We start from the raw sequence: 15322 nt of genomic DNA, 5'->3' as shown, positions 1-15322 counted from the left end.
ACGGTTTTGGTTGGCATTTTGTGCTGGGTTATCCCTCTTTCAGGGCGTTGAGGCTGTCCAAGAGGTCCGACTGGTCCTTCCCCCTGGGTTTAAGCCAAAAAGCCTTATGACACCTATGAGTGTTCAGGCCTTCTCGCGGGTTAGTTTGCCCTCGAAATGCACCACTGCCCTCGAGGTATGCTACTTCAATTTCTCCGCCAGACTCAACGTTTTCATTGTTTATTGAGATGTTGATGCCGCACTTTCAGCTAATGGAGAAGTTTCACATGTTGGCTCCTTGGCCATTGTTTCTGTGGTGATGGCGAGGTACTGGGGGGCACCACCTTCGGGCCTCACGCGATCCGTATTGGCGCGCCTGGGCGGAACGTCGTGGGTTCCACGGGCGCTATCGAGTTTGGAACATATCTATGACTGTTAGGGTGTGGCACACGTTTGCCCATGTCAGGTGGCATTGTGAGAAATGTCGATTGTACAAACTCAACGCCACTAATCGAGGCCCACCAAAAGTTGTCAGATGATCTTCTGGTGGCCCATGCCCGTAGTGACTAACACCTGGTAGCCACTCCGGGGTCGAGGACTAGAGTCCTAAACCGAGAAGGTGGGCAAGTAAGGAGAGCTTCTCGGGACGTAGTCTCATACGAAGACATTCCTGCCTCGAGAATAAATCTCGGGACGTGGCCTCACTTGGAGACATCCATGACCTGAAGATTGGCTCGAGGCATTCTCAGGACGTGTCCTCACTCGGAGACATCCTCGCCTCGAAGACAAACCTCGGGGCGTAGTCTCACTCGGAGACACCCACATCTTGGCCAGATCAGTTTGCCTGGAAGAGTTCGCACTCCTAGAACCTCATGACTTGCCTTGACACCAATCATTCCTTATTGCCACATGTCTGATGATGAAAACACGGACACCAATGTTCAAAAACTCTTTTTAAAGGACTATATATTTGTTATTCGTTAGAAAATTCTTTTAAAAAATTTTATAAGTTTTTTATTTGAGTTATAATGATATATTATATTTTATTCATATTTCAATAATAAATTTATGATTTTTTTATTACTATTAATAATAATGAATAAATAAATATATTAAAAATATATTTTTATTATTTAAAAGTTCTTTTAAATAATAATATTTAAAAAATAACTGAAAAAACTTTTACTTTTATTATTTTTCTTCTACCATCTATAAAAGAAAATAAAAATTACATCAAACGAGCTCTGAATATCTTATGCTAACGCAATAATTATGCATGCAAAAATGTTTTCTAAAATAATGATACCACATATATATGATTTTTCATTACATTACATGAATAATACCGACAAACTTTTTATATACGATTTTCACTAAATCAAAGGCATAATTACAAATATATATATTTGTGGGATAAATATTCAATGTTCAATAAGTACTTAATTTTATTTTTTTTGTAGTAAAAATATTAAAAGTTACTAAAACATTGCTTCTGTAAATAACTCATCTGTTAGAGTTGTTAAACATGTTGACTAAACAAAGATTTGTCACTTTGTAATCAATTTGTTTTATAATTTATTTTAAAAAAATACTTATAATTTGACAAATGAATTAAAACGACATTTTAAATTAATTCTAATTTAAAAAATACATATTTTGATGAAAAAAATACTTAATTTACAAAGTTATACATGTCTAGTGAGTCAACACTTAACATCATCAACATATAAGGTACTGAAAAAAGTAATGTTTTAATAACTTTACATATTTTTGCCGCAAAGAAAAAAATTAAATATTTATGTTTAACATATATTAAACATTGTTTATATTTGCTATAAAAATAAAAAAAAAGTTAAGTATTTAACTATGATAAATATGAAATATTGTATTGGGTATTTACACCGCAAATACCTCTTAAAAATCTTAAACAATACAAATGTGCCGTTAAATACTAAAATTACTAATCATACTTTTGAATTGAATTGACACAAAATGATTAAAAAATTATTCATAAGAGAGCAAACCAAAGCTAAAATCATTTTTTTTTATTCTTTCTACACATACCCTACCAAAAACATTTCATTCGATAAGTGGGTTTTTCTGGTACACTAGTGTAGTTTTCATCCCAAAACAAATAAAATTAAATAAAGTAGACTAGTGTGGCGACAGTAAACAATTAGACCTTAGAGAAACTTCCTTTCAGTACCACATTATACATGGCAGCTATTATTGTCCATATATATACAAGAAGACAATTCACTTTAAATTACTCCATTTTTATAGTTAATCATAGTTTAATATCGGGCATAAATAAATTATTATTTACCACTCACTCAAAAAAAAGACTTTTATACTAAAATATAAATTCTAAAATGTTATACTAACAAAATATAAATTTTCACATATTTATGTTGCTATCCTAGTGTATTTGTGGGAAGTTTTGACTCTTGAAACTACATTTCCTTTTTCATGAAATAAACTAATTTTGATTAGTTAAAATAACTTAATTACTACAAATTTAGAAATTATAAAGCTTTAATACTAAAATCAAACATTTTAGATGAAACATCATAAATAAAACAACAAAAGCTGTTGTCTTAGCATATCTTTATAATGAGTGGTTGAATTGCATTTGTTTGCTTTCAGAAATTTCTAAATTATCCCACTTTTTCAGAAGGAAATAAATCAAAATAGAGATTGTTTTGCTTAATATTTTAAAGACATTTAATTGATAGATTATTTTCTTTCTCAAAAAATTCTTCTATAATCTAAATTTTGTTTAGTTTGAGATATATTTTCTTTTCTTTCTCATTTTAATAACTTTTGTTTTGATCTTTTGGGATTTTTTAACATTTGGTAATTTAATTTCTATATTTTATTTCCTTTAATAATATTTCAGAATAAATTTTATCTAAGGTTTATGTCTTTTTAAATTTTGTATTTTTGCTTATTATATGTTTGGACCTTGTGTTTTGATAAATTATTTTTTAGACTTTATATTTTTTTTAAATAGTTCAAATAGACCCCTAAATCCGGTTTTGATTAAAGTTTTTTGAACTAAAATCACAAATAATTTATCAAAATAACAACTCAGGACAAAAATATAGTAATTCTGCCTAAGAACTGTTTTGTTATATTCAATTTTTTTGTTTATCAAAATCAAATTTAGCGATTTATTTGAACTATTTTACAAAACATAAAATTCAAAATATAATTTATCTAGGTTCTAAATAAATAATAAGTTAAAAAAATATAATAAAAGGAAAAAAAAAAGATGATGTATTTGTAATTACTATGACGTGGATAGTACAAGAAAAAGAGTTGGAAGAGGCTCCAATACTTTACCATTTAATACATTTGTCGGCCAACACTAATTGGTCCCACTAACTTAAAATAATGCCTAAACCTAGCAAAATTGGAATCATTCATCCCAACACAACACGTGGCGGTCCCACCACTCTAAAAAATTTCTAACTCACTTTCCCTTCTCGTGATCCACGTCATCCGCAAACTCAACTGGTCCCACCCAGCACACTTTTCTGACCGTTAAACATTGACTTATCATGAACCTTACCGTATACGATTCGAACCTTCTTCACCAACACTGCAGGTATTAATTTATATAAAAACAACACGAACGATCTAAGCTCAGTGAGTCGATCTCACTCTCTCTTTCTTTCTAGCTACCATGGCTGGTACTACTTTCCAATTTTGGCTCTCGTTTATCTTCTTCAGTCTCGCACGTGCGCAGCTCCCCGGCACGTGGGAGGTTATAGTGGAAAATGCTGGCATAGCTTCCATGCACACCGCCGTGACCCGCTTCAATACCGTTGTGCTTCTCGACCGGACCAATATTGGACCCAGCCGGAAAATGCTTCGGAAGGGACATTGTCGTAACGATCCAAACGATGTCGTTTTGAAACGTGACTGTTACGCTCACTCTGTGCTTCTTGACCTCAACACCAACCAAGTTCGACCTCTCATGATCCAAACCGACACGTGGTGCTCCTCTGGTCAGTTCCTTCCCGACGGAACGCTTCTTCAGACCGGCGGTGATCTCGATGGGCTCCGGAAGATCCGAAAGTTCGAGCCTTGCGAGGCAAAAGGGTCGTGCGATTGGGTCGAGTTGGACGATGTAGCATTGGTTGAGGGGAGGTGGTACTCCACGAATCAAATTCTTCCCGACGGGTCCGTCATCATGGTCGGTGGGAGAGCCGCGAATACCGTCGAGTACTACCCGCCGAGAAAAACCGGCGCCGTTTCGCTCCCATTTCTTGCGGAGGTTGAGGACAGCCAAATGGACAATCTATATCCTTATGTTCATCTTCTCCCAAATGGGAATCTCTTCATCTTCGCTAACAATAAAGCTGTGTCCTATGATCACGTGGCTAACAAAGTCGCGAGGCAATATCCACCGTTGGAAGGTGGCCCGAGGAATTACCCGTCAGCCGGATCCTCCGTCATGCTTGCCCTCCAAGGAGACTACTCGACGGCGGTGATTGTAGTGTGCGGAGGAGCCCAGTTCGGCGCGTTTATCGAAAGAAGCACAGACACTCCGGCACACGGGAGTTGCGGTCGGATCGTGGCAACGGCACCCGACCCGGTTTGGGAAATGGAGGACATGCCGTTTGGGCGGATCATGGGGGACATGGTTATGCTTCCGAGCGGAGAGGTATTAGTTATCAATGGAGCTCAAGCTGGAACTCAAGGATTCGAAATGGGTACAAACCCCTGTCTATATCCGCTTCTTTACCGACCCGATCAACCAATCGGGCTACGGTTCATGACCTTGACTCCGGGCACAGTACCGAGAATGTACCACTCCACGGCCAATTTGTTACCCGATGGGCGTGTTCTGATTGCCGGTAGTAACCCGCATTATTTTTACAAGTTGGAAGCTGAGTTCCCGACCGAGTTGAGGATCGAAGCGTTTTCGCCCGAGTACTTGAATCCGGATCGGGCTAATATCCGACCCGTGATTGAGGGGATTCCGGAGACGGTACGTTACGGCGAGGCATTTGATGTGGTGGTTTCCGCTACGCTGGGCTTTGTTGGGATTGTCGAAGTCAATTTCGGGAGCGCGCCGTTTGCTACTCACTCATTTTCTCAAGGTCAGCGGCTGGTCAAACTTGCCGTCAACCCCGCCGTTCCTGCCGGAGACGGCCGGTATAAGATCAGCTGTACGGCTCCGCCTAATAGTATGGTTGCGCCACCGGGTTATTACATGGCTTTTGCGGTCAATCAGGGCGTGCCAAGTGTTGCTCACTGGATACATGTGGTGTCTTAGTGTTGCTGCTATTTATTTTTTTCTCAAAATTCTCAAATTGGATTTTGTTAATTGTTTATATTATATATATTGAAAAAAAAAAGATATATTTATATTTGGTAATGTTCAAATGGGACATTATATATGTGAATAAGTTTTTGATACATTCAATGCTTTCCTTTACATGACTTCACTTAATTTATTGTTATTTTTATACTTTTAAAAGCGAAGCAAAAGCATTTCAATAAGTGGATATAATTTGCTTGTGTTTACTCTAGCAATAAGTGAATAGAATTCAGTGTATGTGAAGAGCACTAGCCCAATTGGTCCATTAACAAAGAAAAAAGTGATAGAATATTGTTTTTGTGTAGTGGTTATCGATGTCCTTGTCTCTCAAAAAAACCCGTCAAAACAAAAGGGTCTTTTATCAGTGTGAATAGAGGCCATAATAAAGCACAAAATAATACTATTTTTTAAATAGTGGATCTTGTTTATAATAAATTTGATTGATTAAATGAAATTGACATGTCAGTTGGTGTAATGTTTTTGTGCATAATTTTAGTGCACATATCATTACTCTACCAATAAAAGGCATAAAAAATTGTCACTTTTAGTTAAATATTATCAAAGGCTCTAACTCTATAAATATAATAAAATCCCAATTAAATATTCCAATCACTTTTTAATATAGACTTGCGATGAAGAGTATAGGAATAGTAGAGTAAAAGTTAGCCCCCACAAAGTGGAAATGACCAATTTAACTAACTATTTCACTTTAGGTATAGATCTGTTAGAGCATATTATATTTTAAAGGAATATAATAGAAACCAATATTATAAGCTCAGATAATATAATTGGACAAGGTGAACTATATTTAAAATACAAATAAATATAGACAAAATAGAAGAATATGAATACAAACACAGATACAAAGCAAAAGTTACAAATAAAATAACAAGGATAAAGAAAGAAAAACTATCTTACTTACACAACTTTAAGTGAAGAGTAGTGGGAGTCATTAGACTTGAATAAGATTCAAAACATATATAAAAAAGTTTATTTTTCTCTATTCTCTTATCACTAAGAGTTTCTTAAGTTTAGGACATAACTCTATAAAATTATCAAGTCTTTTTGTTATTCAGTCAAGTGCTAAAATGAATGAAAAACTCATATTCACAAGTGACAAAATATTATCTATTTATAGAGTTTTGGATCACTATTTGATTTTCAAATTCCACAAGGCTCAAACCTTTTTGGCTGTTACCAATGATAAATTGAGTGTTTATGAAATTAAAAAGATGATTTGAGGGTTACTTGGGGAGTTACAATGTTCAAAGCATAAAAAAGACGTTTCAAAATCAAAACTGTTAGGATACTAATTTGTAACCCTAAGTAACAACTTTGGTTACAAGCTGTCAAAACCAGATTTTGTAACATCCAAATACTTATTGGCTGCCAAGATAACATCCATAATAGCTATAAAACATTATAGCGCATGAAAATAAAATCAAGAATGTGTAACTCCATTTACATATTGCTTACGGTGATATTTTAGCAGTTACAAATCAATAACCAGATTTGTAACTTCCATTTGTATGTTACAAATTGACAAAATAATGTTTTGCCACACCCATTTAATCATTTTTAACAGCTATAAAATATTATAACACATGAAAATCAAATCAAGAATATGTAACTCTATTTACATATTGATTATGGTGATATTTTGGGTGTTACAAATCAGTAACTAGATTTGTAACTTCCTTTTGCATGTTACAAATTAACAAAATAATGTTTTGTCACACTCATTTTATTTGTCACTCATTTAATCAACATTATATTATTTGGTAAAATAAATAATATAACAATAACAGCTAAATGTGTGTGTGTGTGTGAGAGAGAGAGAGAGATATTTAATGTTGAGATTTGTGAATTGAACTTAATAGTTCCATGGATTTGCATATAATATGTAGTAACTTGCTAGTTCATGCATATAAACGGTAGGGGTGTATGAATTACATATAATGCATGATTGAATTCTTCGACTAACCACTTTACAAAAAAAAAAAAAAATTCTTCGACTAATAAAAAACTTGACCAAGCGATATTGACCAAATGCACACAGAATTTACAAATACAATGCATGGCTTCTACTCCATAAAATATACTACCACATATGGAATTGGCTCACTGCCTATATTTTTCTTTCTTTTCAATTCACTTAAATATATCATATATTATATATTATTCAAAAAAAATATATCATATATTATATAACTTTGTGGTATATTCATACAATAATAATAGGATCACTTTCAAGTCATGGAGCTTGGATGATCGTGGTCATAGGCATGTAATGGGGCGGGTATGCCCATCCTGCTTCCGCCCTGCTAATATTCCGCCCCACCCCGATGAGTTCCTTGGAGCAGGTCGGGTCGACCCACCCTGGATGAATCGGGGTGGGTCTGCTGTGAATTTGCTTAACTACAGATTGCAGACAAGGCATCTTCCCAATTCTAAACCAAACACGTGCCATATAAATCAGTGTTCCTTTTGATCCCAGGCCATGCTTCATCTCTAAGAGATTATGAACCACCTCTTTAATGGAGTTACCCCGACGATGCTCACTTCACTTCTAATGCTTGTTGGATTAGCAAACTATATTGCTCTTGCAAACGTACAGTCATAGGACAAGTAATATGTAATTACTACTTGACATTAAAACAAACTATGTGCTTGAAAATATGCTATGTAACAATTTAATAATTACACGATAACTTTATATACACCACAATACAATTTTTTTTTTTTTTTTTTTTTTTTTGAAAAAAGAAGGAATTTTATTAGCAACTGTCCTTCAAAATAACATCAAGAATAGCAAGAGGGAAATCACCTCCCCTAAAAGTACAGTCAGCAATATGACAGGAAGCTCTAGCAAGAACATGAGCAACACTGTTCGCAGACCGCTTAACAAATAAAATTTTTATATTCTTTACATCATTCCACAAACCCTTACACTCAGTAATTAGACTCCCAAAATAAGAGTCCATAGAAATTGAACTACGAAGGGCCTGAACAACCGTGAGGCAATCAGTCTCAATAGTCACCTTATCCCAAGCTTTCTTCTTTATCCAGCTTAAGGCCTCACGCATCCCCATAGCTTCTACTAATTCAGGAGACACCACCCCGTTCCGACAACAAGATATAGCTTCCAGGGTATGTCCCTGATCATTCCTAGCCACACAAGCAAAACCATATGATGATGATTCAGAAAACAGCGCTGCATCAACATTAATCTTGATAGTACCAGCAGCTGGCCTACTCCAAATAGCAGCTCCATCTTCCTCAATCAAAAATGCTACAGTTGGCACCTCAAATTTATCTTGAGCTTTAGTCCATTGATATAGTGTGTTTTTAGCCAAATTTGTCACAGTTGCCACCCTAGCAACTTTTCCGTTCCACACACAATCATTTCTCACCCTCCAAAGGGCCCAACATGTCATAGCTACAATTTTCCTCTGCTCATCATCCAAGGTGTAGAATAAAGACTCCAACCAAGCAGAGAAAGTCCCTTCCACATTAGTGCACACACCGATGCCTGTACGAGCCCAACTGGCTCGCGCAAAGGGGCATTCCACTAAGCAATGGTTGATAGATTCCCTACTAACCTGGCACACCGGACATGTAGGGTCGATATCCACATGTTTAAGACGAAGATGAACCTTAGTGGGCAGACAATTAGAAGATGCTCTCCACAGCAAATCTTTAACTTTTGGGGGTACCCGAAGCTTCCATAGATTGTTCCAAAAACTCGATCTGTCGATCCGAGACCCATCATCCTTGATCTGCTGCAAATATCGATATGCGCTCTTCACAGTATGTCGACCTGAGGACTCAAAAGCCCAAAACCACGCATCTACCTGACGACTAGAGTGTAAAGGAATGCCTAAAATGAGATTAGCATCCCTTTGATTGAACAAATCACGAACCAAGTCGTCATCCCAGGCAACTCTCCCAGTGATCATCAGAGCTTCTACCTTTTCCTCGGCTAAGGCTGGGTGGGTAGTACTAATTCTCGGATTCACTACGCAAGGTAACCAAGGATCACGAGTAATAATCGTCTGAGACCCATTACCAATTCTTCTCCTTGCCCCGGCACTCACAATCTCCTTAGACTCAAATATACTTCACCAAATAAAGCTAGGGTTACTTCCTAATTCTGCAGTCAAAAAATTCCCACCCCCAAAATATCTTGCTGTGTAAATCCTGGTAACCAGAGTGTTAGGTTGACATAGTAGACGCCATCCTTGTTTACTAAGCAGGGCCAGGTTGAAATCGTGTAAATTTCGAAAGCCCATCCCGCCTTTAGACTTATGAATTGACAACTTCTCCCAACTCTTCCAATGTATACCTTGGTTGTTTCTTGAGGAAGACTTCCACCAGTAGCTGCACATAAGTTGTTCCATTTCCTGACACATCCCCAATGGTAACAAGAAAACATTCATAGCGTAACTCGGTAGGGATTGAGCCACTGTCTTGATTAATATTTCCTTACCCGCTTTCGAGAGGAACTTCCCCTCCCAGCTTTGGATCTTTTTCCTCATCTTCTCCTTCAAAAAACCAAGAATGGAGTTCTTATTTCTGCCCAAAATATTCGGAAGTCCCAAGTATGTACAAGACTCCCCTGCTTCACTCACCTTCAGCATATCACAGATCTTATTTCTAACATCAGCTCTTGTATTGGTACTAAAGAAGACCGAAGATTTACTTAGATTCACCTGTTGCCCCGAGGCCAATTGAAAGTAGCCAAGAAGTTCCATCACATTGTTCGCTGCACTCTCTGTAGCTTTGCAATATAGATAACTATCATCTGCGAAGAACATATGAGAGACCTTAGGAGCCCCCCTAGCCACTTTACACGCCTGTACCTTGCCTCTCCTTACATAGTCTGTGATTAAGGCTGAGAATCCTTCTGCACAAATAATAAAGAGATAAGGGGATAAGGGATCACCTTGTCTCAATCCTCTGCTCGGTATTATTGGACCCAGTTCATGGCACCCCGAGATAATCTTATAGGAAACAGAGCTCACACACCGCATCACAATCTTTATCCAATGGTCGCTGAAACCCATCTTTTTTAACATTGCATGCAGAAAACCCCATTCAACCCTGTCATATGCCTTACTCATATCCAGTTTGAGAGCCATGAATCCATCCTTTCCTGTTGATTTCCTCTTGAGATAATGCATAACCTCAAAAGAAACCATAATGTTATCTGTTATGAGCCTACCAGGAATAAAAGCACTTTGGGTCTCAGAAATAATGTTATGGAGTACCTTTTTCAATCTGTTGGCCATAACTTTGGAAGCAATTTTATAAATCACATTGCATAAAGCAATGGGCCTAAGGTCACTCATGGACTCAGGTTTAGACTTCTTAGGGATAAGAACAATATGGGTTTGATTTAGGTGATCAGGAAACTCAGCAAACATAAAAAAATGTTGAACCAAACGTACCACATCAGGACCCACAATGTCCCAAAATTTCTGGTAAAACCCAGGATTGAACCCATCTGGTCCTGGCGATTTGTCTGGGTGCATTTGAAACAGGGCTGCCTTTACTTCGCTGTCATCCACTGGTAGAAGTAGCTCCATATTTATTTCCTCTGTTATGCTCTCTGGGACACACTCAGTAACTCTTTCCCAAGAGGTAGTAGAGGCTGCAAAGATGCTTCTGAAATAATCAACAATTACCTCGCCCAAACCATGCTCCCAATCCACCCATGTGCCATGATCATCCTTGAGGGAAGAAATCTGGTTAATTCTTTTCCTGGTACTTGCACATGCATGGAAAAATTTTGTGTTTTGGTCACCAGCTTGTAACCACAACTGCTTCGATCTTTGGCGCCAAAATATCTCTTTCTGTGTGAGTACCTCGAAGAGACAGCTGTGAATCTCCTGGTACCGACGAATAGACTCCTCATCTCTCTGGCCTTTCAATTGCTTCAATAAACGATTACATTGACTTATACGCTCCTTAAATTTACCTGTAATGTCCTTCCCCCATTCCGCGAGAGCAGTACTGCAACACTTTATTTTTTCCTGGAAAGAATCAGCACTAAGCGCTCTCCATTGATCAGATACAATTTGGCGGCACATAGGCTCCCGAGCCCAAGCATTCTCAAATCGAAACCTCCTTATGACTGGATGTCGCACTTGGTAAGCAAGATCCAACCAAATGGGAGAATGATCAGAAACAGAAGTCTCAAGGTTGACCAGTTTAGCTGCAAAAAATAATGACCTCCAAGCATGTGAGATGAGAGCACGATCAAGTCTCACCTCAATCCAATTTGGCGTACCTCGCCCTCTTTCCCAAGTAAAAGGATGGCCCATCATCTCCATATCGCTCAACCCACAATCGTTAAGAGTCTCCTGGAAGCCATTAATTAAACTACAGGGATAAGCGCGACCACCTCTTTTTTCCCATTGATATAGCACATTATTGAGATCACCAATAAGACACCAAGGCAACTCTGAATCTCCTGCTAGCTGTTTAATTTTCCTCCAAGTATTGTGGCGTAAGTTGCGTTGCGGTTCACCATAAAAACCAGTTAAGCGAAATTCAGGATGATTTTCTAATTTCAACGCAATATCAATATGGTTGAAACTATAGCTCAAAAGCCTACCCTCTTCCGCTTTCCGCCAAAACATAATTAAACCTCCGCTATGACCATGCGCATCTACCACAAAAACACCCTCAAATCCCAATTGCCACTTAATAAAACTCACTCTTTCTTTAAGTATGAAGATGAGAATGAAAAATGTGCTGATGATTCTTCTTTGGTTCATAAAGGACAAGTTCCTCTTCCAACTTCAACGGTTCATGGAAACCCTCCTTTATTATCAGTAAGCGATTTCAAATTATTACGTTTGTAGTATTTAAGTACCCAAGTTATTTTTTTGCCAACGAAAGTACATTCCATTCATATTTTGTTGCAATTGTTTATTTTATAGCTAAGTTCACCACATGATGTCAAATTTGCTTTTAACCTGAGTACTTTTGCCACAAATATCTTATAAATTTGATATTTTTACTACACATATTTATTAAATTAGGTACTTTCACTACAAATATTCATTTAATTTGATACTTTCACCAACATGTTACAAACAAACTTAACAGTTAAAACTGACGGCTGCAACAAAACATAGACAAAATAATTTTGATACTTAAGTGTTACAAACGTAATAATTTGGATATTTTTGCCGCAAATATCCCTATATAAATATGTATATGTATTATATATTTATACACACTAATAAAGATACATGCTAGCTATCAATTAATTAAAAAATATGTAATAAATATTTTATTATTTATATTATTTAATGAATTATTTATTTTATGTATAATAATAAGAAAAATTATAATATTATAATACCTATATTTTTTTGTTCGATTTATTAAGATGTGAAATGACATAATTTTATTAGTACATATAGTTTTATATTCAACTTTAATGGTAATAAAAATAAAAAAAATATTATTAATATATATACTTACTATTTGAAATTAAAATATTACACTAATATATTTTAATAAAATAACAACAATCAATAATCATAAATTGCCAATTTAAAGGACTATTCATTTTTATTTTTTCTAATTCTATACATATGTTCAAATAATAATAAAGTATCACACTTGTAATATAAAATAAATATATATATATATCAATCGATTTTTATTAATTTTTAATTTGATTTTTAAACAAAGAATTAATATAAACATAGTATATAAAGTGAAACTTATTTTGCTATTTGTGCAAATGTAAAAAGAGAGAGAACAAAAAGAAGAAAGAAGATATTTATGCTCGTAAAAAGATTTACGGACTTGTATGGTATGTATGTATATATATATATCTTAAATTTAAATTATAAATAAACATAAAATAATAAAAGAGATTGCCAGAACTTGAAAATGGTAAATCAAAGCTATACATATTTTATAACAAAAGAAAAAAAAAATCAGCTTTTAGATTTCATTTACGGTGCATATTGTAGGGTTATAGTATCTCTTTCTCATGTATGTGTTTGGCTGCCGAGAAAGATCAAGAAAATAAAATTGTATATATCAACCAATAATGAGTTTTTATTTAACTTCTAGTCTGCTTAATGCTTGTTCCTCTTCTTCACTTTTTTTTTTTGGCTGTTTTTATTTGGGTCACTTCTCTACTGTGTTTGCCTCCACCATCATCTACTTTTGGTAATCATTTCAACATGTTATTTCAAAGTTTTTTTTCTTAGTAAATATCATTCTCTAAGAATACAGAAAATATGAATATAATTTATAAATTATAATAGGAAATAGAAAAATAATAAAGCAATTAGCCAACAAAATAAATAAGCTCAATAACTCAAAGATGGGTTCCTTTTAAAAAATTGAAAAAAATAATAATTAAAAAGAACTCAAACATTGATTTGTAACTTGGGCCAAGGAGTTGATCCACATAGACTACAATAGCCCATTAAAGTTGTAGTTTGGGCTTTCTAGTCCATGGACATCACCACTAGATAGTTTTTCATACCACTTTTTGTTTATAATATTTTATTATATATATTTTAGAAGTAACCATTTGTCATATTATAAAATATAATAAAAAAAAGTAGTAAAAATATTTATTCTTAAATGTAGTGGTAAGATTTAATAACTACAACAATTAAGTAGTCATTGTGAAGTAATTCATTCGGTCCACTAAGCAATCATTTTTGAAAGGATTAATTATATATAACTGTAAATTTTTTAAAAAATTATTTTATACGGTATATTAAATTAATTACAAAATTACGATTCTTTCAAGAGAATATATGCCGATCCTTATAATTTCAATCTAAACTATAATTATATATTTATATTCATACTCACACACTTTTACAATAAAAGATAATATATATAAATTATTCTCTCTAACTTATCACTTTTTGTAAGTGTAATTTTTTTTTTTGTCTTTTTATGTCAATTTTTAATGAAAATTCAGGCTTAACAAATGATATAATAATAAAAGTAATAATATTATAGCTACTCTCTTTAATAAAGTAGATTAATTTATTTTTATTTAAAATAAATGTATTTATTAATATTAAAATAAATATTTATACAATTACTTAATAAATAAATAAATATTTATATAAGTTACAATATGCAGTTAAATGAAATTAATATTAATAACTATATGTTACAATATACCGTTAAAGATAATCACAATATTATTATTCTTTATAAAAATATTATATATATTTTTTAAATCATAGCTAGTCAAATCTCAACACTCAATGTTAAACTAAAATTATAATCTAGTCCAAGTTTCAAGTTTTGTTACAAAAATATATTTAAAGTTAAAAAATTAGTTTTGTAAATCTTTGTAATAATCATGTTAAATAAATTTATAAATATTTATGTAAATGTGAGTTACGAAAATAAACTTTTAAGTTGTGAAATTAGTTTTGTAAATTGTTGTTACAAATCTAAAACTTGTTTAAAAAAATATTGTATTTTACCACTATATTCAATAAAGTGTTTTATAAATAATGAATATCTTAAAATTATATTTTAAAGTTGTATAGCATAAATATGATGGTTCATGTAATTTTTTGGGTACAATATTGTAACAATATGAAAAAATATAATATTTTTATGGATATTTTGTTTATAATTTCTTAACTATAAAATATTTCCTAAATATTAGTTACAAAAATATCTTTCTTAGTTGTAAAACTAGATTTGTAAACTATTGTTACAAAAATAAAAAATTTAGTTACGAATTTGTTTGTAAGTTTTATCTAAAAAAAAAATCTACAATTCTATAATTGATTTTGTAAATATTATTTACAAACATGTAACAGATATTTACAAGTTTGTAACAAATATTTACTAGTTGGTAAACGTTGATCACAAAAAATTATATTTTATAGCTTTTATTTATGATTTTGTCACTCCGTATTTACACTTTTGCCATTTCGTGCTTTTATCTAAAAATTCTGTATTTTTGTAATGCACCGAATTTTTTAGATTTTTTTT

General features: G+C 33.9%; 2 protein-coding genes across 2 annotated transcripts; one reads left to right on the top strand and one right to left on the bottom strand.

Annotated features, from left to right (window-relative positions):
- Window positions 1-3274: 3274 nt before the first annotated feature.
- On the top strand, window positions 3275-5428 carry LOC133801301 (aldehyde oxidase GLOX). The gene has a single exon (XM_062239470.1). It carries the CDS (start codon window positions 3668-3670, stop codon window positions 5264-5266), a length of 1599 nt encoding a protein of 532 aa, XP_062095454.1. The 5' UTR covers window positions 3275-3667; the 3' UTR covers window positions 5267-5428.
- A 2660-nt stretch (window positions 5429-8088) lies between these two features.
- LOC133800357 (uncharacterized) lies at window positions 8089-12093 on the bottom strand. Its single transcript, XM_062238316.1, has 3 exons — window positions 9801-12093; window positions 9657-9714; window positions 8089-9430 (listed from the first exon to the last, which is right to left on the bottom strand). Exons 1-3 carry the CDS (start codon window positions 12091-12093, stop codon window positions 8089-8091), a joined length of 3693 nt encoding a protein of 1230 aa, XP_062094300.1.
- Between the last annotated feature and the right edge of the window lie 3229 nt (window positions 12094-15322).

The sequence above is a fragment of the Humulus lupulus genome, chromosome 9 (assembly GCF_963169125.1).
Source record: "Humulus lupulus chromosome 9, drHumLupu1.1, whole genome shotgun sequence".
NCBI classification, from domain to species: Eukaryota; Viridiplantae; Streptophyta; class Magnoliopsida; order Rosales; family Cannabaceae; genus Humulus; species Humulus lupulus.
This window is presented reverse-complemented; position numbering and strand designations above follow the sequence as displayed.